We start from the raw sequence: 24,772 nt of genomic DNA, 5'->3' as shown, positions 1-24,772 counted from the left end.
ACCTTTTCGCGGCACGGCTGTAGCGGCACAGCTGTGTCACTAAAAGGTGCGTAGTGTAGACATAGACTCACAAAGTGCAGAGTTCATTTTGACCTTTTCCCCATGTACCTCAACTCCTTGCACCCCATGGTTGTTCTCCGAAAGTCTTTATTCAAACAGAATAGCCAATGAAGAATTGGGGGGCCATAGAAATTTTGTCTGAGTGAGGACTGCAAGTTTGGGTCCGTGAAGTTTAGGGCTGTTCTATTATTTAAAATATGCCTGAAATGCTATAGACCAACTCAATTCTCTATTCAGGTTCCATAACTGAGGTGACATCACCGATAGATAAGTTATATACAAGTGCAGGTTGAAGCATCATTTGGAGAGGAAGGGCTAGATATTTTGACATAAAAATAATCCAAACTTTATTAATTAGCTAAGTTAATTATAGGTTGGGTGCTCCTCAGTCTGTCTTTTGAGGACATTCAGTGCATATTGCTGATTGGTTTTTAAAGCTTTTCATGGTGTTCTCACTGACAACATTTGAAACCTGATCCTTGAGTCTTGTGCAGTCAACTCTCTGAGGTCACCCACACCCCTCCTTCTGCTTAGGATGTGTGAAGTGGGCATTGCAGTTTTTGCTCTGGAAGGCCTTTCAGTATGGAAAACAGTCCCCACATCCCAATTCATCTTTCTTCATCCGACCTGGCTTTTCACATTGTACTAAAGTTTTCCTCCCCACCCCATGACAACTCTTGGTTCTATACATATTTCCTTTCTTTTCAATCCCTTCTTTTTCCTTATTACAAATTAACCAGTCACCAGGACCAGATGGTATTCACCCAAGAGTTCTGAAGGAATTCAAATGTGAAATTGCAGAACTACTAACTGTGGTATATAACCTATCACTTAAATCAGCTTCTGTACCGAATGACTGGAGGATAGCTAATGTGACGCCATTTAAAAAAAAAAAAAAAAAAAAAAAAAAAAAGCTCCAGAGGTGATTCCGGAAATTACAGGCTGGTAATCCTAACTTCAGTACCCAGCAAATTAGTTGAACTATAGTAAAGAACAGAATTATCAGACATATAGATGAGCACAATTTGTTGGGGAAGAGTCAACATGTTTTTTGTAAAGGGAAACCATGCCACACCAATCTACTAGAATTCTTGGAGGGGGTCAACAAGCATATGGACAAGGGTGATATTGTGTACTTAGATTTTCAGAAAGCCTTTGACAGGGTCCCTCACCAAAGGCTATTAAGCAAAGTAAGGAGTCACAGGATAAGAGGGAAGGTCCTCTCATGAATTGGTAACTGGTTAAAAGATAGAAAACAAACGGTAGGAATAAATGGTCAGTTTTCAGAATGGAGAGAGGTAAATAGTGGTGTCCCCCAGGGGTCTGTACAGGTACCAGTACTATTCAAAATATCCATAAATGATCTGGAAAAAGGATAAACAGTAAGGTGGCAAAATTTGCAGATGATACAAAACTACTCAAGATAGTTAAGTCCAAAGCAGACTGCCAAGAGTTACAAAAGGATTTCACAAAACTGGGTGACTGGGCAACAAAATGGCAGATGAAATTCAGTGTTGAAAAATGCAAAGTAATGCACATTGGAAAACATAATCCCAACTATACATATAAAATGATGGGGTCTAAAATAGCTGTTATCACTCAAGAAAGAGATCTTGGAGTCATTGAAACATCGACTCAATGTGCAGCGGCAGTCAAAAAAGCTAACTGAATGTTAGGAATCATTAGGAAAGGGATAGATAATAAAACAGAAAATATCATATTGCCTCTATATAAATCCAGGTTATGCCCACATCTTGAATACTGCATGCAGATTTGGTCGCTCCATCTCAAAAAAGATATATTGGAATTGGAAAAGGTACAGAAAAGGGCAACAAAATGATTAGGGGTATAGAACTGCTTCCATATGAGGAGAGATTAATAATACTGGGACTTGTCAGCTTGGAAAAGAGACAGCTACGGGGGGGTATGATAGAGGTCTATAAAATCATGACTGGTGTGGAGAAAGTAAATAAGGAAGTGTTATTTACTCCTCATAACACAAGAACTAGGGGTCACCAAATTAAATTAATCAGAGAGATTTAAAACAAACAAAAGAAAGTATTTCTTCATACAATGCACAGTCAACCTGTGGAACTCTTTGCCAGGGAATTTGAAAAGGCCAAGACTATAACAGGGTTCAAAAAAGAACTAGATAAATTCATGGAGAATAGGTCCATCAATTAGCCGGGATGGGCACGGATGGTGTCCCTCTGTTTTCCAGAAGCTGGGAATGGGCGACAGGGGATGGATCACTTGATGATTACCTGTTCTGTTCATTCCATCTGGGGCACCTGGCATTGGCCACTATTGGAAGACAGGATACTGAGCTAGTATGGCTGGTCTGACCCAGTATGGCTGGTCTTATGTTCTTAACTTCATTTGTTTTTATTTAAAGAGGTTAGACTTTTGTTTTTATTCTGTTAATAGAACCCAACTAACTTTGCTGTGGAGCACTAGATAAATGTATTTATCATTATTATTATTTATTGCCAAAATTGTTTGAATTCATTTAAATTCATTACAGGTTACCTTTATAACCTCCTATGGTATTTTTATTGTTTTCAGAAAATTGTCCTATTTTCCCCCCTTTTCTGTAAAGTACAGTTCCCTGACCTGCACATATATCCTGTGAAAATAAGATATTCTGTATGCACTACAGTATAAAAGAAAATGAGTCCACAGAGGACAGATATCTTTGGGGAAATGGAATTTACTCATCTGTCATTCATTTGTCTGATGATAACTTCCTGCATATACCCATAAACCTTTGAATGTTAGTAGGAGTGTATTTAGACTTTTGTATTAAGGAATAAATGGAAACATTAGACTGCATCCTTTACAGGACACATTTAAACGGTATCAAGTGTAAAAATCTGACCATATTGTAGATAATGTAATACTCCCTAGAGTAATATTGTCAGCTGGCTTCTTGTCTCCTCACAATAGATGGAGATAGCCCTGCAAAAAGCAAGATTGTGTGTGTGACAAATAGAACATCAGATATGTGGGAGTCAGTATCTGAGGGAATGAGATGCTCCTGTCTCACTTATACTTTCTAGGAATTTTCAAGTGCAGTTAGTTTCCCGAGTTGGCTGCAATGGAGGCTGGCGTGATACAGAGTCAGGACAGAGTCATCTGGAGGAGGAAACAATATTTCCAGTTGTCTCCTAAATTGTGGCTTATTTATGCCATTCTGTTGATGCAAAGGGGACAGAACCAGCCTTCAGTGAATATCCTTATAGCAGAGAGATTTTCAACTAACCTGTAGCCAGCACAATGACTTTGTGCCTTCCTCCCAGATAGATCTACTTGCTGTAGTAACTTACTGGGCTGGAGATGCAGGATGCAGGAATATTTTTAAAGGGTTATAAAGGTATCAGAAGAAAGCATGTAGGTAAGCCAGCCTGAAAAAGATTAATTGAAAGCACAACTTCACTGAAAAGCACAGATATGTGGAGTATAGACTAGCAAACTGCTCAATCAGCTTATGAGTTCATAATAACCTTAGGCATAAATGTATTTAAAAGCAGTTAAACCTGATATAGTTGGTTCTTTGTTACGTAACTCACTGATTCATGCAAACAGGGATCCAAATATTGCCTTTCTAGATCTCTGTGAAAAAGTAGTTATGAGGCAGAAGTATTTTTCATTGCCTCCAATGTTTTACCAATAGAAAGCTACTGGCTTTTCACTCCTTTCTCTTATCAAGGCTATTTGGAAGACTGAGGTAAAGGGATTGAAGAAGTGTTCAACCAGTTAAAGAATATTTACATGATTAAAATAGCAGTATGTTATTGCACATATTTGCATCATCTGCTTAGTTTACTGACAAATGTTCCCATTTGGATCCCATTGAAAACAGAAATTTTGTCCTTGCTTAAAATAAGAGTAGATTCAGAGCTGTCATCAAGTTTTTATTGCTGTCAGTACTGTCTCATGCATAATCAACCCATTTCTTGACTTAATTTAGACTCCAGAAAGTTATTGTTGCTGGTGAGATATTCCACAGAAATGATACATCTTGATTTTTAGCTGCCATGTTGAGCAAGTCATTATAAAAATCTTGTTTTGACTTGTCATCTGAGTAAATCTAATAGGGAAACAAATTGCTGATGGGGAATAACTAAGGAACACCAAGATGTCATTTTTACATAGTCCCTTTCTATCCAATAACCACACACCTTTCTTTTACAGCTGAAATTATTTGAAAGTAAAAGGCCTGTATTTTCAGGACACACTTTAGAACTGGTACACACATTACTCCAGCACAGAAGAAGGAAAGGCAGGCTACCCTTCTGGTGTGTTCAGTATAGGTTCACTGAAGAGCCCTGTTCAGATACACAAATGTGTATCCTTATCCTTTCCAGGATCCGCAAATATTATCTGTTCATATCTGCATCCCCAGATGCGGATATCTGCAGATATCCATGGATTTGCAGGGCTCTACACTGGGGGCCGGACTGAGGCTCCAAGGTATCCTCCCCACCGGAACCCAGTCGGGGAGAGACGCGTGGGGAGTCTGGGTCCCTCCACCTGCCCTGGGTAGGGAGCCCGAGCAGCCCCCCTCCCAGGACGGGTGGAGGGATGCAGGCTCCCCACAGCTGCCAGTGCGGCTCTCCCTGACATGGCTTCCGCTGGGGGGGGTGGCTCGGAGCCGCAGCCCAGCCACAGTAAGAGCTGGGCGGGCAGCTGTGGGGAGCCATGGTGGACCCTCCACCTCACAGGGCAGGTGGAGGGTCCATTCCATGGCTCCTTACAGCTGCCCACCCGGCTCTTACCGTCAGAGTACTGCGTGGATACAAAATTTGTATCCGCAGCCGCACTGCTATCCGCAGAAATGGTCCACGGATATAAAACAGATTCTCACGGACTTGCAGGGCTCTATTCATTTGATGTGAACTAGAATGGGTACATCAAAAAAATTATAATATAAACAACAAAGGAAAAGATATGTAGATGCAATTCCAACTGGTTCATTTGTGATTTTAAATTTGGAAATGCAAATAAGGTTATTGTGTCAGCCTCTCCTAAAGAATTTGTCTACCTACCCCAGGACATTTTATGTCAGGTTTTTCTACCAGTCATTAAGCTGTCCAACACCTACTCCAATGAGCTGGGCCAGGTGCTAGGCAGATGGGATGGTATGTGGGAGAAATCCTTCCTCCTCCTCCCCTCAAAGGCGGAAATCGCTGTAGAGCGACTTCATGGAGATGACTCCAGATTAGTGGTTAAAATGCACTCTGTGGCTCCTGTGCAGAGATAAGGGAGGTCAGGAGACTCCATACAAATGTATCTCTGGAACCATGTCCGAACCATGCACACTGACACCAAATCAGTTCTGTTACCAGCCAGAGAGAGAGGTGCAGAATTTGTACTATAGTAAATATCTTACACATCTTTTAATTGAACGCAGCATAGTAGTATCACTCTGCAAAGTTACACTGGCCTCAGGAAAGCAGAATGTTCTTTAACTGATAAGATTTTGTAACTACTTTATCATAATAATAATACTGGAATTGTTGGTTTTAAACACCTTTATACTTAGACACTGTCTTTTCTAGGTTACATTTCGGACAAGAATCTATCACTGTAATATTAACAGCCAAGGAGTGATCTGCCTTGACATTTTAAAAGACAACTGGAGTCCAGCATTAACCATTTCTAAAGTTCTCCTCTCCATCTGCTCACTTCTTACAGACTGCAACCCTGGTAAGAAATTAACACTGGTTTTACTTTGGCATTCATTCACATCTAGCTTTCTGTTATCTATTAGTATCTGCTTGGTACAGTGTTTTACTACTGTGTAAAAAAAAAAAAAGACATAAAATGTAGATTTAAAATTTAGTGCATGTGATTGCTATAATGCTAAGTGAAAAAATGTACGTGATATAAATTAAAGAGAAAACATATTGTCCGAAGGGCAGGTGCATTTTTAGCGTTTGAGAATAAAAATACGCTATTTCAAACTAAAGAGTTTAATCCCTAATATATCCCTAGTGGTAAGTGCTATTTGAGAAATGTGGGATATTACAGCCAGATAATATTACTGAACATTGAAATGGAAAGCTTTCATTTAGACATCCTTCTGAAAAGAGTATTATAGTACCAATTCTGGTGGAAGGCTAACAAAACAGTTTACAAATAATAGGCATTAATGTAGAGAGTAGGCAGTCACTCTTATTAACTAGTATAGTGGTTAACCAGTCCCCTCAACTTTCAGTCACACATCTGGTTGCTTCCTACTGACTGCTAGGCCTGTGGCTCCACCTTTGTCCTGCCCCCAATGACCAAGGACAGATTCTGATTGTACGACTGAGGATCCGAAACATTCCAAAATAATGAGTCAGGCTCCCAAAACTCATGAAATTGGCTTACGTGTCATGAGATTTTTAACATGATACATTCTGGAGTCTTTTTATTTCCCTTCTGGTTTCAAAGCCTTTAAGATTCATGTTTTGAAGTTTTGTTTTGTTTTTTTCCAAACCATAAGGGCTAGAAACTTACTTTAAAAAAAGAAGAAGAAGAAAGAAAACTGAGCTTCCCATGTAATCACAGTCCTCCAGGAGCTGGGGCTTTAAGAAAAACACTAAAATATCTCAAGGCTCACAATGAAATTCTGAGGCTAGGCAAGTGTTTGGCTAAATTCCTTCATTTGGGGTTGCCTTAGATGTGATACAAAAAGCTGCAGTTGTGTAAAAAGGAGTCCAATATATAGTTACCTGTGGTGACTGAAATAACGCAGCCCAAACTTACAGGAAAAATGAGATCCTGGTAATGCTCACAATGTCCCAGTTAAAAGCTGAAACGGTAAAGGAGACTGGACAGTTACTAAATACCTTGTGACTTCAGGCATGTTTATTTCTGGTGTTTAGGGCGCCCCCTACTGATGTGTTGGAGGGACTTCATGTGCACACTTCTCACTATACATTTTATTGAGCAGAGGCTTGTCTTTTGATACAGCTGGAGTGGTAACACAAGTGTAAAGAAAAGAAAATTAGTAGTCTAGGAGTCTTTAGAATAAGCATAAGGGGTATGGTGACATTAATGGAAAATATGGAGTTTTCTGTTACTGATATATGGGCACTTTAAAAGTTAGTGGGAAAGCTGTGTTTGAGTTAGAAGTTGGAAATATAAATAGTTTTTTGGGGGGGCAGTCTGGTCTCTAAAGGGACACTATCAACTTGAAAATATAGTCTCTTTCAAATAGTGAATTAAAAGTAATTCACCTGCCCCGTAGCACTCCTGCCATTTTTTGTAGTTTTACAATCGGATTTTTATTTTCTTAATGTTTTTTCCTCCCCTATGTTTGTGTGAAATACCCACACAAAATAACAGCAGAAACTGGATGAGTATACAGGGGAAACAGTAAATGTGACTATACAAAGAATGCTGTCAAGCGCACAAAGTAAACAAACTCAAAAAGATTGAGGAAAGAAGTGTTTTTTTCCCCTGTAATCTCTTTCAATTATAGTAATCTTGGGTGTTATTGTAACTGTAGTTGGTAAATCATTTTGTACAAAAGTTTGATTTTTTAAGTTAAGTATCCCTTTAAATACTCTTTGGGGATTTGCTTACTATGACTTGTGTATTTCATACCTTGACTTTGAGGAATTAATAGTATTCCTATGTTTTGCTTTGTGAGCTCACCTCTCCTGAATGTGAAATGTTGAGCTCTTTGTTTCCTGTCTTTTGGGTTGTTTGTTTATTCCTATTCTTGGTAATTTACGTACATGTGAACTCTGTATTTTAGTGGTATGTTTTTGAAATTGAAGACTTCTACAAATTTAAGGGCTCTTATTTTTCATTTTGCAGCCTGATGTGATAGCGCTACTTATTTCTATGTCTGGCTGCACTCTAACAGTTCTCCTACTTGTGCCATTTGTTTCATTTTCTGAGTCCAGTTCTGGTGCTATTTTATCATTAACAAACTGTTGGATTAGACATTCCCTGCAATCTAATTTGAACATGGTGTTGTAAATTGACTCCCTCTTTCTCTCTGTGGGGGAATCATTTTGAAAATAGCCCTGGCACATCTGGGAGAAATATTGTATATATATTCTCTATTAGCTGGGAGCAGTTTTCAATCCACTTTGCCCTCCCTTCGGCTAAGGTATACTGCCTCATTTTAGAGGCAGAGACCCAGCAGGGGGCTCAAGTCGATAAGCAACCTTGAACTCTTTGTTCACCATTCATCAAACAGGCAGAAGCAGATCAGGTCAAATGGAAAGGCAACACTGAATATCCCACAAATATAAACACTTAGGATGTGTGAGTTCCCCCCTCCACACACACACACACACACACACACTTTGAAGGGAAAAATCAAGTATCAGTTACCCAGTAGTCTTACATTTATGCAAATCTTCATTAGAACAACAAATACCAGTAAGAATGGCAGCTAATTAACCCTCAGCCATACACAGTGATTAAACTGGGCTGGAGCACAGCTGCAGCTTCCTTGGCAAGCATAGCTATTCTTCTCAAACAGGCTGAGCAAATGAAAAGAGGTATTTGCTCCTGCCGCTTCTGTCACTCACACAGTAATCTACAAAAGACATTGAGAGCGTCTCTTTCCTCACTGGTTATATACATCACTGCCCTTTGTTTTGTGTTACTTGAGGCAGGAACTTGTTTGTCCTTTTTAAACAGCTAATATAATCCTTTACTCATAAGCTGTCTCAGACTCTTCAGTTCTGATAATTATTAATTGTCTCTATTTTGCTTAGCAGTATCAGACAGTAAATTGTGTTAACAAATGTCTGAATTTTGTAACAGCTGGCTGACTTTTGGGAAGGGCGGGGGGAGGAGTGATACAGTATTTGTGTATGACTGAACACGTGTGAGCTATCTGCAAAAATAACAGAGGCAATTGTAATGGTAACAGAGAAATGTAAGAAATGAATGAAATGCTAGCATTCCCCTGGTAGATATTAGTTTGTATTTTCATTTAAATTGACATCTTCAGGTTAAAAATTCCATATATTTTTACAAAGGAAGACCCCAGTCCTCCAAACATTTTGGCATGTCCATAAGTTTACTTGCATGAGTAGTCCTGCAAAGCTTATGGGACTACTCATGTGCATAAAGTAAAGCATGTTTGCAGGATCTTGGCCTAAGAAAGTTTACTTTTCAATAGTTAGGTGTTATTGGCTTGTCTAGGCCAGGAGTTATTCCAGAATAACTATTCAGGTATAGCTATTCTGGAATAAGAATGTTCACACGTGGAGGCATAGCTGTTGTGCTTTAAATGCATACCCTAACTTAATCCAAATTAACTTTCAAATGTAGAAAAGCCCTTGATTTACTTTTATGCATTTTTTCACAACTTGAAATATGAAAATTAATTATTTTTACTTTTGTCTCTAGACAGTTTTGTTCTCTGTTTCTCATGCACTAGGAAAATACTGAAGCATTTGGCTTGCAAACACTGTAGGAGAAATACTTAAATAAAAAACTTCTATTGGAATTTTTCTTTAAATGTCCAACAACTTTTCTATTGACTTTTGAGTTTTATAAATCCTTATTTTTACACAATCTAAACTTGGGATTTAAAATGGCCTGATATTGTCTTTAGTGTCTAGCTGCCTAATATAGAATCATATGTATTTAAGAATTTGTGCAAATCAGTTTTAATTTGTGGGCTACACCCAATACAAACCACCATTTTAATTAAGGCATCTAGGTAGAACATGTTAGATTTGTAGGGGCTGAAATCCTATAGCTGCCGCACCCAACATTCATGTTTTTTTCACCCATGTTAAACTGCATATGCATTTAAATTAATCATGTGACATTTAACTCACGCCAATCTCTGCATATTTTGTCATTGTTTGATTTTTATTAAATAGCATTATTTCCATATATAAAGTTCTAAATTCAGTTAAATTTTATACTTTGAGTGATTGCACATGTCCATTCCACTTCAGGTGTGTGTGCCCAGAGCACTTTCAGAGATTTTTCCCTCTGTGGTATCCATCAGGGTGGGGTATGCACCCTCTTCTTCCTCCCACTGCTCTGTAATGGAATAAAGGGCAGAGCCAGGCACGACCCTTCTTACTGCCCGTGACAGTTGTTGGAGTGTCTTAGGTTGCTACCTCAAGATTTTCCCCACTGTTTATATATGGTTGGTACTCACTTTTAGTCATAGTTTTTTAGTGTTAAAATTAGTAATAGTATTAAGTTTCCTTTATTAGACTGGGGAGGTGTATAATCTTCAGTTCCTTTTGTTAGATGCTGGTTTTGGTGCCGGGGCATGCCTTGGTCACCAGGCTTTGAACCACGTGAGTCCCGCAAGAAACATGTCAGTGAGCAACCTACACTCCACTGGCCTGAACTGGCTTGGAGAGACTCACGTAAGGGATCGCTGCCAAATCTGCAGGGAATTTAAGCCAAGAATCAAGAAAAATGGGGAGGCCAGACCTAAATTTCTTCTGATGGAGGCAGCCCTGCACCCACCCTCAGAGCCTTCCCATTCAGAGCTAGTACTAAGCACAACCTCTTCAGTCAGGAACACTCCCCCTGTTTTGGCCAAACCCTGATGCTAGTCACCTTGCCCAGTACTGAAGAAAATAGCTTCTAAGGACTCTGTATCCAGATCGAGGTCCCTGCACCAAAGTCCGGCAAGCATGCTGAGAAAGATAGTAGAGGGTGCTCAACACTGAGGCAGTCATCTACTCAGGTGGGACCATCGACTCCAATGTTGTCCGCGGCCCAATTGAGACTGGCCCCTGCAGCAACACTATCTAGGGGGGAGGGATAGCTCAGTGGTTTGAGCATTGGCCTGCTAAATCCAGGGTTGTGAGTTCAATCCTTGAGGGGGCCACTTAGGGAATCTGGGGGAAAAATCAGTACTTGGTCCTGCTAGTGAAGGCAGGGGGCTGGACTTGATGACCTTTCAGGATCCCTTCCAGTTCTATGAGATAGGTATATCTCCATATATTAGTTCAGCCGTGTCATCCTTGTTGACTCAACAGCAAGACTCTATCCCATTGCCATCAACTCCGGAAGCTTATGCAGCAGCAGGTGATCTTCTCAGTCTCTCGATACCAGTTTCGCCAGCAAGCCAAGAATCCTCTCGCCCAATGTGGTAGTAAAAGTTTGTTGGCTGCTTCATCTCAGCATTGGGTAGTATGGGCGCCTCTGGACACGTGAGTGCTCATCGTACGGTACCATCCAGAGGAAACTGAGCGATTATTTCTCCAGTGCTGTCTATTCCGGGCTCCCGATGCCAATCTCCGGCACCAACAGGAACAGCCTTGGTTGAAAGAAACTGATTCAGACTCGGCAGTCAGCTCCTATGTGTCAGTCATGTCATTATTCCCCTCCAAGCGTTTACACTCCCTGGTACCCACCAGAGGCTCTGTTGTGCCTGGACAGTAGAGATCCATGGCTTGGAAGAAACTGGGGTCTGGAGACTTACCAATGGCCATTTTGGAACTCATGGGGGTTTCCCCATCTCCCCAGGTAGTCTCCGCACTCTCCCCACTCTACTTTCTCAAGTAGGTCTCGAGACCCACCCTGGCAGGATACCACACCCAGTACTAGGCTTGGCTTGAGCAAGAGGAAATTGCTCCAATGAATCTCCCCTTGGAGGACTCTGAGGAGGCTACTCTATGGCCAGGTTTGGCTTCCTCCTCTTCATCACTCAACAAGGGAGTGGTAGTGGAGGTGAGGAACTCTTTGCCTGGTGATTATAGAGCCCATCAGGACCTTCTAAAGAGGGTGGCTTTTGCCTTGGGTATTCAGGTCACACAGACTGGTCAACATCTGAGCATCTGTAGGATCTTCTCAAGTGGTGCTCTAAATTAATGAGACTGTCTTGAAGCTCACCAGAGTCCTGTGGCTAACTCTATCTCCTCTTCCACCCACCCACAGCAAAAAGGGCTGAGTCCAGGTATTGTGTCTCCTTCTAGGGGTTTGAAGATGTTTACACCCACTCCCCTCCAGGGTCATTGGTGGTTTCAGCTGCCAGTGAGAGAGTGCCAGGGTCAATAAGCATCTACCCCAAAAGCAAAGAAGCTTGATCTATTTTGCAGAAAGCTTTATTCAACTGCTGGACTGCAACTCAGGATTGCTGATCAGCAGGCATTTCTGGGACATTAAGATATTGTGCCAGAGGTTAAAATCACAAAGATTTTAAAGACAGATTCCCAGAGGACGAGAGGCAAGAGTTCCTCTCTGTGGTGGACGAGGGAAAGTTAGTAGCTAGGATCTCACATCAGATTAATTTGGATGCCGCCAACTCTGCAGCCAGAGCCTTGGCATCAGCCATTATGATGAGCAGGTGTTCGTGGCTCCAGTCTGCTCTCCCTCAGGAGGTCCAACCAAACCATTGGGGATCTTCCTTTTGAGGGACTGTTGCTTTTCTCAAAGCAGACAGATGACTGTATGGCCTGAAGGATTCCAGTGCAACACTAAAGTCTTTGGGCATTTATTCACCTGCCCCAAAGAAGCAGCAGCCACACCACTGTCTCTCATTTATAACTCACCAACAGGAGGTAATTTGGAAAAAGGGCAGAAGTTATATGAGAAGGATCTTGTTCCCCAGTGGGACTTAAACCTAGTGTTGTCAAAACTAATGGGTCCTCCCTCCCTTTGAACCTTTAGCTACTTGCTTTCTCTCTCAGTGAAAGTCGCCTTTTTAGGGTCAAATCACCCCAGCCATGAGAGTGGGTAAATTATGAGCTCTTTTGTCTCATCCTGCATATACTGTCTTCTGCAAGAACTAGATGTACCTATGCCCTCATCCAAAATTTCTCACCAAGATGGGTTCTCACTTCCATATTAATCAGGCGATGTGCTTATCAACTTTGTTCCCCAAACCTCAGTCTCATCAGGATGATAAGAAACTCCGTATTGGATGTTAGGAGAGCATTAGTATTTTACTAGAATAGGACTAAACCATTTAGATCAGTCTTGTATTCATGGCAGTTGCAGACAGGATGAAGGGCCTTCCAGTCTCTCTTTGTAGATCTCCTCTTGTATTTAGTTGTGTTACGACTTCGCCAATATAATTCCACCGAGTAAGGTGCTAGCACATTCAACCAGACCTCAAACAGCCTTTCTGGCCCAGGTGCCTATTCTGGACATTTGCCAAACAGCAAGTTGGTCTGCTGTGCATATCTCCACTTCACATTATAAAATCTCTCATCAATCTAGAGATGATGCTAGATTTGGACATGTGATCTCCAGTCATTTTCAGGTAGACTCCGATCCCACCTCCAGATCAAACTGCTTGTGAGTCACCTGAAGTTGGACTGGACATGTGCAGTCACTCAAATAAGAAAAGGTTGCTAACCTGTTCTGTAACTGTTATTCTTTGAGATGTGGTGAATTCCACAACCCACCCTCCTTCCCCTCTATATTGCAGTCTATCTGGAAGGAAGGAACTGAGAGGTGTCTGGGGTTTAGGCATACAGATGCCTGGCATGGGCCTATAGTGCACATGCCCAGAAGCAGAAACAGAGGCACCGAGGGAACTTTTACTCTAAAAACATAGGCTCTGAGCAATTTTTGGCACCTACAGAGCTCAGGGGCAGATGAACAGGGCTTTTGTAAATCCCTGATTCTGGGATTTAGGCACCTAAAGTGGCAGTTAGACACTTAAGTCTTTTTGTGAATCCAGCCCTTAATGTGCAGTTTAACATGCTTCACATAGTATAACATACCTCAGTTAGTGGTATGAATTAGGGCTGTCAAGCAGTAAAAAAAAATCAATCATGATTAATCACGTGATTAATCGCACTGTTAAACAATAATAGAATACCATTTATTTAAGTATTTTTGGATGTTTTCTACATTTTCAAATATATTGATTTCAATTACAACACAGAATACAAAGTGTACAGTGCTCACTTTATATTTATTTTTGATTAAAAGTATTTGTACTGTAAAAATACAAAAGAAATAGTATTTTTCAGTTCACCTAATACAAGGACTGTAGTGCAGTCTCTTTATCATGAAAGTTGAACTTACAAATGTAGAATTATGTACAAAAGAAACTGCATTCAAAAATAAAATGATGTAAAATTTTAGCGCCTATACGTCCACTCAGTCCTACTGCTTGTTCAGCCAATCGCTCAGACAAACAAGTTTGTTTACATTTGCAGAAGATAATGCTGCCCGCTTCTTGTTTACAGTGTCACCTGAAAGTGAGAACAGGTGTCCTCATGGCACTGTTGTAGCCGGCATTGCAAGATACACATGTGCCAGATGCGCTAAAGATTCATATGTCCCTCCATGCTTCAACCACCATTCCAGGGAACATGCATCCATGCTGATGACAGGTTCTGCTCGATAACAATCCAAGACAGTGCGGACCGATGCATGTTCATTTTCATGATTTGAGTCAGTTGCCACTAGCAGAAGGTTAATTTTTTTTTTTTTTTTTGGAGGTTCGGGTTCTGTAGGTTCCGTATCAGAGTGTTGCTCTTTTAAGAAATCTGAAAGCATGTTCCACACCTCGTCCCGCTCAGATTTAGGAAGGCACTTCAGATTCTCAAACCTTGGGTCGGGTGCTGTAGCTATCTTTAGAAATCTCACATTGGTACCTTCTTTGCGTTTTGTGAAATCTGCAGTGAAAGTGTTCTTAAAATGAACAACGTGCTGGATTGTCATCCAAGACTGCTGTAACATGAAATATATGGAAGAATGCAGGTAAAACAGAGCAGGGGACATACAACTCTCCCCCAAGGAGTTCAGTCACAAATTTAATTAAAGCATTATTTTTTTAACAAGCATCATCAGCATGGAAGCATGTCCTCTGGAATGGTGGCTGAAGCATGAAGGGGCATATGAATGTTTAGCATATCTGGCATGTAAATACCTTGCAATGCCGGCTACAAAAGTGCCATAAGAACGCTTGTTCTCATTTTCTGATGACGTAAAAAAGAAGCGGGCAGCATTATCTCCTGTAAATGTAAACAAACTTGTTTGTCTTAAAAAGAACAGGAAATTTATTAGTGCATAAGCTTTCATGGGCTACAGCCCACTTCTTCGGATGCATCCAAAGAAGTGAGCGGTAGCCCACGAAAGCTTATGCTCTAATAAATTTGTTAGTCTCTAAGGTGCCACAAGTACTCCTGTTCTTTTTGCAGATACAGACTAACACGGCTGCTACTCTGAAACTTGTTTGTCTTAGCGATTGGCTGAACAAGAAGTAGGACTGAGTGGACTTGTAGGCTCTGAAGTTTTATGTTGTTTTGTTTGAGTGAAGTTATGTAACAAAAAAAAATCTACATTTGTAAATGGAACTTTCACGACAAAGGGATTGCACTATAGTACTTGTATGAGGTGAATTGAAAAATAGTATTTCTTTTGTTTATCATTTTTACAGTGCAAATATTTGTAATCAAAAATAATATACAATTTGATTTCAATTACAACATAGAATACAATATATATGAAAATGTAGAAAAACATCCAAAATATGTAATAAATTTCAATTGGTATTCTATTGTTTAACAGTGAAATTAAAACTGCAATTAATCGCGATTAATTTTTTTTATATCTTGATTATTTTTTTGAGTTAATCGCATGAGTTAAGTGTGATTAATCAACAGCCCTAGTATGAATACATTTGTATTTAGCGTTGCTTTTAGACCAAATACTAGACTTTTACCAATATGCCTTTATTGGATGATTTCCTATTTAATAACCTACATTTAATAACCTGGGTGCATATCTTAAAAACTTGCTTTTATCTAAACATGGATAAACAAAGTCAGATAACATCCTAAGATTATTGGGCTCTTTACTTGTCCCGCTAAGAGACACTGTAGACTTGCCTCCAGGCTTTCCTTGTATGAGTCGTCTTTATGATTTTATCTTTCCCGGTAATTTCATTGTTTTCAGCCCAGAGTAGGTATTGGTGACAGTTGTGGATAACATGTTGTTGCAGCTTTTTTATTATAGCTACAAGATATCCATGTAGTTTGGCAGGATACAGAATGTATTTAGGCAGTTTTATATCCTGCCTAAATACTTTCTGGCAAAAAAAGCTTGCTTATCTACACCTGCACGGGGGTACTGGCATTTAGGAAACTTAGTAGTAGGGATACATCTATTGTGATAATCCTTGCTTTTGTTTTCCCAGAGGCCAGCAAGGTCCTAGACTGGTACAGCTGAGAATATAAAATCCCAGCCTTTTTATTCTTTGCTGAGAGGGATTCAATAGCGTTTCTCAGAATATTATCTGATCTTCATTTGTGTCTTATAGCATTTTGTGGAGAGAGTTTTCCGTGTAACCATTCAGCATCAGATTCAGAAGACCTAGAAAAAGTGGGGCATTCCCCCCCAATGGAAGGTTCACCGTCCAATCCTAGGGCCTTTACAGGGTGGAGAAGGTGGGCAGCTATATATAATTCAAGGAGGATCTGAGGCGTGGCACTGAATCGCCACGCGTGGTTGCTGCTCTGGCCATGTCCTCTCCCAAACCAGCAATGCCCACTTTTCAGACTATGCAGGATCCTGTGTTGTTGTTCTCCTTGGCATCAGGGAAGATGTGGCCATTTTACACTGCCACTGCCTCATCCCTCAGTAGACTTTCTGCAAATGGGCCTTTTCTAGGGTTTATGCCTGGAGTGAATCCAGCCCACAATTTAACCTTCACTCCTAAATGGGATCCCCAGGATTCAAATACTGTCTGCTTGGATTTAGCTTCCAAGAAGTTCTGGGTGCCTAATGTAAATTATGAAATTTTAAGTTTGTGTTAATATTTTAGGAACTTTAAGATTTCATCTGCATATTTTGTTCTATGGAATTTTAAATAATTGCCAAGTCGTTTAGATTACACTGCTAGAGAGCTAACGAGATACAGATCTGTTCCCTCATACACCTATAACTGTGTGTATTTTAAATGTGCTAGTGTGTGTCCACCATAGTAATAAAAAGGCCTCTTCTCAAAATCCTAAAGTGATAGCCTGTCCAAAAAAAATTAAAAATAAAACTAAAGCTGATTAATGAGGGAAAATAGCCAAATTAATGTAAAATAAAATCTGTTCCATCGTGGAACATTATCTTTGAGTAGGTATTTAGCTGAGTTGTGGTCAAAATTCTTCTATTTGTCTCCAGTCTAGTCATTTTTAAGATAGCTATTCAGCACAGAATAGCCAGGCCACTCTCCTGCCTTCCCCCTGGTGCCTGAAGCATAGCTAGTTGAGTCTTTTCTTCTCTCCCCACCCATTCCCCTTCTGTAGAGCTAGTTCTGATGTTGGCTCAATATGAGCCAGGTGGAAAAGGAGGGAGGTATTTGCCCCTCCTTATCTGGTGCCTCTCCAAGGCACAGGCAGGGCCGGTGCTACCATTAAGGCAAACTAGGCGGTTGCCTAGGGCGCCAAGATTTGGAAGCGCCAAAAAGCAGTGCCCTCAATTTTTTTTTACAGCGTTCCTGGCCTGGGCTGCCGGTGGCGCGCTGACATGTGTGACTCAGACTCCCTCTCCCAGCGCAGCAGCCGCTCCATGCAATTATTGTCATTGCCGGTGGGGGCTGCATGCTCGAGGAGGGGCGTAGCAGAGGTGAGCTGGGGTGGGGAGCCCTGCGGCAGCTCCTCCACACACACACCCCCGCCGTGAGGCACCCCCACACACACGGCAGCTCCCCACCCCAGCTCATCTCTGCTATGCCCCTCCCCGAGCGCACGGTCGCCGCTCCACTTCGCCCGCCTCCCAGGCTTGCAGCGCCAATCAGCTGTTTGGCGCCGCAAGCCTGGGAGGGGAGGAGAATTAGAGTGAGGGCAGCGTGCTCAGGGGAGGAGGCGGAGCAGAGGTGAGCTGGGGTGGGGAGCTGCCGCAAGGCTCCCCGGGGGGGAGCAGGGAGCAGGGAGCTGTCACGGGGGGGCGCCCCAGGGCGGGGGGGAGCTGTTATGGAGTGGAGCGCCTCAGGGCGGAGGGGCGGGGAGCTGCCGCAGGGCTGGGGGGTGGGAGGGTGCAAGGTGGGAGGGTGCATAGGGCACGAAATTTCCTTGCACTGGCCCTGGGCATAGGCCACCTTCTGTCCCCTCCTTCTTGTTGCCAGTTCATGTCAGGGGGGAGGGATAGCTCAGTGGTTTGAGCATTGGCCTGCTAACCCCAGGGTTGTGAGTTCAATCCTTGAGGGGGCCACTTAGGGATCTGGGGCAAAATCAGTACTTGGTCCTGCTAGTGAAGGGAGGGGGCTGGACTCAATGACCTTTCAAGGTCCCTTCCAGTTCTAGGAGATAGGATATCTCCATTAATTAATTAATAAAAATGCTCCTTTCTCTTATTCCTCCCAGCTATCAGACATTCCCCCTGCTGAAAGCTGAATTTAAGAACTCAGGGTGATTATAAGTTTGAAATGCCTATAGCGTCTAGGTACAGGATGTCTCAATCCTCACTATTGCAATCTGTTATCTGTACTTTAGAGCTATCGTTTTGCCACTATGAACAAACTTGACCTAAGATTCAGATATGAATCTCATTCTGCAGACTTATTATTGAAAGAGAGGGTTAAGCTGTGAGAAGTTAAAGAGAAGGTAAAGAGACGCTAAAGAAACGAAAGATAAGTTAAAGAGAAGCTGTGAAAAGTTAAAGAGAAGTAAGGAATTTAATTTTCTATTATAAAAAATAGAAGCAGACTAATGCATACTGGAAAGGTTATTGATTTTATAAAGTAATGGTAAATCTTTTTAAAAAAAAATGTGTTGCCAAAATGTCTATAGAAAATGGGAACAACAGCGTTTGTTCTATGAAACTACGAAAAGAGTTTCTGCACCGTAATTCCATCAGCTGTTTGATTATAAGTAGATCTGCAGTGCTATTGTCATAGTAGCTGGTGATGATGATTCTAGAAAATCCCTTTAAAAATAGGCAAAGTAGAATCTAATATACTGCATTTTTTGAGGTTGACTATCCACTGATATTTCAATTTCTCTTCAGAGCCCACAGTCATTCCGCCAGTTGCACTTCCAGAGCACTATCAACTGTGCAACAAAATAATCAAATTTTGTCATATAAGCTTGCTTGTCCTTTGTGTGGGCAGCAAGGTATCACGCAAACGGTGAAATTGATCTGTTGTCTAAGATTATTTTATTTTATTAGCTTAGAGCTATTTTCCCGCTTTTCTTCACTGAGTTTATAACCATGTTCTTTCAATAAATATGATGATTCCTTCTTACTTATGTTTCATCACATCACACTGCAGCATGCTCTTCTTGCCAGAGAGATCATGATTGCATTAAAAAGATCTTTACCTGGTCATTCAAAGAAGATACTAAATAGGGGGCAATAAACAGGAGCTAAGCCTGTTAGGAAGCAATTCATGAAGTAGATTCTTTTATTTGCAATATGCCTTTCATAACCTTTTGAAAATCCCTACCCCAGCTCCTCTCCAGAAGATATTAGCTAGTTCCAGACTAAAAATACCAAAATCAAATAGTTTGTCTAATTAATCTGGACCTGGAGCCCATTTTTTTCAGACCTTTTTTTTTTTTTGGTCACAGCCGATTTAACAATGTTGATCGGTTCTATCTTAAATTGACACTGCTACAGACTTTTTCAGGGCAATCCTTTCTTTAGTATTGTCATTCTGCAGTAATTGAGTGCAGAACAGAAATGGTCTGTTTTGTTCCCTGAGAAGCACAACTGTATCTTTTTTTCATGTTCCTTTAGAAACAACTTGTTCATTATTATGGCCTCTGACAACATCTGGGTTAAACAATACACCTATTTCTTACTAACTGCTTTACATTTCCCTGCAAGTCCTGCAGTGCACATTATATACCTATATAGAGTTGGAGATTTTCAACCCAGGTTATCACTCGTTCCAGAATAAACTCATATCATCAGTTTCTTTGAGGTTTTCTAGGCATTCGGTTCTCTTTCCTTCTAATCACTGGTGTCTCTTCCCTCCACCCCACCCGGCATGGTGGAGCTCAGGCTTCGGCTTTGACCCTCGGGTGGCCTCAGGGTTCAGTTCCCCCATCCTGGGCTCCTGTAGTAATTTTTGTTATCAGAAAGGAATCGCAGTGCAATGAAGTTTGAGAACCCCTGGTGTCGAAGTTCAGGCTTGGACTGGAGCCCTAAGCCCAAATGCCTATTCCTCAATTAAACAGCTCCATAGCCTGAGCCTGGCAAGCCCGAGTGTTTAACTGCAGTGTAGACATATCCTTAGGGCCAGAATTTTAATGTTAGTTAGGCATCTAGTGGGATTTTCCAAAGCACCAGGAGCCTAACTCCCATTTAAAATAATGGGAATTAGGTCCAGCTTCAAAAGCACCTAGGTGCCTATCTGCATCTGTAGGTAACTAAATATCTTGAAAAATCTGGCCATTACATATCTGCATAACTTTATACATGTGAGTAGATCTATATGTACTTACCTTAGTGTATGTGATTAGCATGTAAAGTTATGCACATGTGTAAATGTTTGCAGGATTGGGGCCTAAACTACAGCATCATATATTGATAATTATACACAGATCGGTAATGAAGAGAATGAATTTACTTTTCCATTAAGAGCATATAAAAATGTTAGAGATTTTGTTTCAGTTCAACAGACTAACTCTCCCTCAGCATGAGTCCATGATTGTAGGAATCGTTATAGCAACAGCGAAAGCATTCATTAAATAGAAAATAGTTCATAGGTCTCAGGGGAAAGACTTAATACTCTGATGTCTCTTGTAGTCTCTACAGTAACTGTCTTGGAATAGCTGTAGCTCTTAATTGTGTGGGGGAAGAGTGGTGTATTTATGTAGACCTAAATCTTTGTACACCTTCAAGTTGCACATGGAGAACACCTGATGTGTGGAAGTTAGCACAGTACTAATACCAAGAAATGTGAGCATTCATCCATGCAGGTATGTACTTTTAAACAGTCATTAGACCATCATAAAAAAAATCAATAGAGTCATAAGAAGGTTGCATGGAAATACTTAGGTTAAAATAATACTAACAGAAAATAAGTATTCAGAAGAATAAGGACTGCTCTAATAATTTTATTCCGAAAACTGTCTGGAGTTATTTACATAAGAATACAGTCAGTGGGTGTTATATAATTTAAAGAGTAAAGCAAGTGCCACAGATTACATTGTTAAGGAAATGTGTATTCTGTAGTGTTTTAAACATACTGTAGTAATTAGATGCAATTCCAAACTGAGTCATACATGCACTTAGCCAAAATATTCACAATTTTACAGCAAAAACATAAGTTTAAATAATATTAATGAACACAGAAGTTCTTGTACTGAAACAAGTTAATATTCCACTAGTCAGATATGTTGTCTTCAAGATTGCCTAGTGCCAGGAGATTCAGTGAAAGGTGTTAAATTCCCTAAAGTCACTTACTCATATAATATACAAGAATAATTTCCTTCCTGACCACTAACTAGTGATCAGTTCATGTCTTGAAGCATGAGCACTATTAGCCCTTGAAAATTTAACTTACATTACAATGACTTGTGTTTGTAAATCTTTTTTTAATCTTCCTAAATTGGTTGCCTCAATAGTATCCTATAACAAGATAGTGAATTCCACATGCTTAATTATTTGGTGTGTAAAACAATTTTTTTCTTTTTATTTTTTTTCTAAACTTGTAGCTTTTATTTTGTGTGTCCCATTATTATGGGAAAAGATAACTAGGAGCACCTCATTGGCATTTTTCTATATCATTCATTATTTTATATCTATCATATATTCTATTGCTCTTCTCCTTTACAGAATAAATAATCCTAATCTTTAATCATTCATTCTTTGGGAAAGATCCACTAGTGCTTCTAAGTATTTTTGTACTCCTTCTCTGTGCCTTTATACTTTGGCTTTATCTTTATTTAAGACAAGGTGAGAGACTTAACTTTAGTCACAATGAGGTCCCTATCATTAGCTTATTAAATGAGACCTAATTAATGGGCTAATCAAACCCAAATCAACAAGGATTTCAGATTTAAAGCTCAAGAGACATTGTGAGATACAAATAAAAAGGGTTACAGTGAACACTAGTCATTAATGGTCAGATTCTGCCCTCGGATTCTGCAAGTCCCATTACCTTCAGGGTAAATTGATTAACAGGGATGCTAGTATCAGAGGGGTAGTCGTTTTAGTCTGGATCTGTAAAAAGCAACAAAGAGTCCTGTGGCTCCTTATAGACTAACAGACATATTGGAGCATAAGCTTTCGTGGGTGAATACCACATCAGCCAAACTGGACAGCCCCCACACAAAAGGACAAACGGACACAAGTCAGACACCAGGAATGGCAACACACAAAAACCTGCAGGAGAACACGCCACTCTCCCCAGACACACAACAGCAGATTCAAAGGTAGCCATCCCGCACCAAAAAAACCCCAGGACCAGACCCCAAAGAGAAACCGCCGAGCCCCAGCCTACCCGCAAACTTGACACCACCAGCCCAGGACCAAACAAAGACTGTGAATGGCCAGCCAACCACAAAAGCAGTCTCTCCTCTCCTGGTGCCCACATCCCAACCGCCAGAAGAAATGGACAAGTCAGATATTAGGAATGGCAGTATACAAAAACCTGTAGGAGAACACTTCAATCTCCCTGGACACACAATAGCAGATTTAAAGGTAGCCACCCTGCAGCAAAAAAGACTTCAAAGAGAACCTGCTGAGCTTCAGTTCATTTGCAAATTTGACACCATCAGCTCAGGATTAAACAAAGACTGTGAATGGCTAGGCAACTACAAAAGCAGTTTCTCCTCCCTTGGTGGTCACACCTCAACTGCTAAAAGAGGGCCTCATCCTCCCTGATTGAACTAACGTCATTATCTCTAGACTGATTCTTGCCTGCATATTTATACCTGCCTGTGGAAATTTCCACTACATGCATCTGACGAAGTGGGTATTCACTCACAAAAGCTTATGCTCCAATACGTCTGTCAGTCTATAAGGTGCCACAGGACTCTGGGATGCTAGTGTGACTGATCTTAAGTATACCTTAATACTGTTTTTTAAAAATCAGTCTCTTCAAAATAATAAAGAGAAAAAGCAATACACTTTTTAAAAAAAAAGCTAGCATACATAAGCCATAAAACAGGGGTTCTCAAACTGGGGGTCGGAACCCCTCAGGGGGTTGCTAAGTTATTAGATGGGGGGGGGTTGCAAGCTGTCAGCCTCCACCCTAAACCCCGCTTTGCCTCCAGCATTTTTAATGGTGTTAAATATATTAAAAAGTGTTTTTAATTTATAAGGGCGGTCACACTCAGAGGCTTGCTATGTGAAAGGGGTCACCAGTACAGAAGTTTGAGAACCACTGCCATAAAAGATGTGATAAATACACAGTTACAAACCTTAAATGTGTGGTGATCTTTGCATCAAAGGAAAATTCGTATTTAGGGAGGTGTGAAAATATGATTTTTACATTAGTCCTAGCAGAATCAATGTGATCTGCTGAACCATGTTTATCTTAAAGGATTTTAAATTGAGAATAATTGATAGGTCCCACAAATGCAGAATAAGGAGTCCATTCTCCTCTCAATCAGCATTTGTAACTCCAAATACTAGGGGAATATAGCCCTTACCCTACACGTGATGAGTCCTTATGAAATTTACAATAAAAAAGCCTTACTGCAGTTGCATAGAATAACTCGGTTATTTTAATTATTTTTGTCTCTAAAACATTTAGTCAGCATTAAAGACTACAAATTTTATTTTAAAATAGCACCTAGAGTAATTAGAATCAAATGCCAAAATTCAGCTTAAACTACTATCTTTTTTTTCAAAATTCACTTTGATCGTTTACAGTTGTGTCCTGCATTTTGTCTGTCAGTTACTGGCAGCAGGACCTTAATTACAGTGTAGTTTCACGAATGATGCCACATTTGGATTTGGCTAAGGTGGTTTCTCCTGCTGAGAATTGGTTGATATTTTATGAAGCCCACTCCTTACTGTATGCAATATTTTCTCATTAAGATAGCTGCATGAACCTGAAACCAAACTTTTATTAAAAGGTGGTTGAGATAGTAAAAACTCCTTCCCCAGAATACAAGTGATGATTTATCAGTGTTTCTACACTTAATCCTCTTTTAATCTGGTATTCAGCATTTCCCAATAAACACAAGGGCCAGATCACCAGCTCATATAAATTGGCATAGTTTCTGCTGAGGAACTTGCCCAAGATTTTCACAATTATTTTTAGACAGTTTTTCCTCTATCTTGTTTTTACACATAGGAAGGGAGTTGGCAAAATAAAGAGTTTAAATTTTTTTACGAGGCAAAATATCTATAATGTCCCTGCACCCTTCTTTCCTTTTTGTATTTTTCAAAGGCAAGTCCAGTTTCTAGTTCAGGGTCTTTACGTAGCCCCAGATCTTATCCTTCTAATTGGCCACGAACAGACTCCATACCTCTGATTAGTTCAGCCACCTTTAATACTTCTTCCACTTCTTAAGCTATTTACCATTGCTCACCATACAAATCTCAGACTTCCATTATTCTTGAAGTTTCTGAAAATAAGCTTGCTACATCAATATCAGCTGACCTTGGCCCGCCAGCTTTTTCACCACAAGACTGCAGTAGCGCTTCTGAAAACCTCATAACCAACTGTCAGATGCACAAAGCTTACAATCATGGCTATAAATCATCTGGCTATCCAATCCACTTCTTTCTTAAGTAACATTCCAGCAACCTGTGTTCCTGAGTGGTTCTGATTTTACCTTTAGAAGTGATCTACATCTTTGCAAGTGTTTCTAGTTTGTTCTGTTGCATGACTAATTTGACACAATTCACTATTTTTATGAAT

General features: G+C 40.5%; 1 protein-coding gene across 1 annotated transcript in view; it reads left to right on the top strand.

Annotated features, from left to right (window-relative positions):
• The window catches only part of LOC128832509 (ubiquitin-conjugating enzyme E2 E2), a 307,401-nt gene that overhangs the window by 261,526 nt on the left and 21,103 nt on the right, over positions 1–24,772 (top strand). The window contains exon 5 of the mRNA XM_054019974.1: positions 5,622–5,769. Within this exon, the coding sequence (XP_053875949.1) occupies positions 5,622–5,769 (148 nt within the window). The remainder of the gene's footprint in view (positions 1–5,621; positions 5,770–24,772) is intronic.

The sequence above is a fragment of the Malaclemys terrapin genome, chromosome 2, assembly GCF_027887155.1.
Source record: "Malaclemys terrapin pileata isolate rMalTer1 chromosome 2, rMalTer1.hap1, whole genome shotgun sequence".
NCBI lineage: Eukaryota > Metazoa > Chordata > Testudines > Emydidae > Malaclemys > Malaclemys terrapin.
The sequence above is the reverse complement of the archived record's forward strand: the minus strand, read 5'-3'. Positions and strand labels throughout refer to the sequence as shown.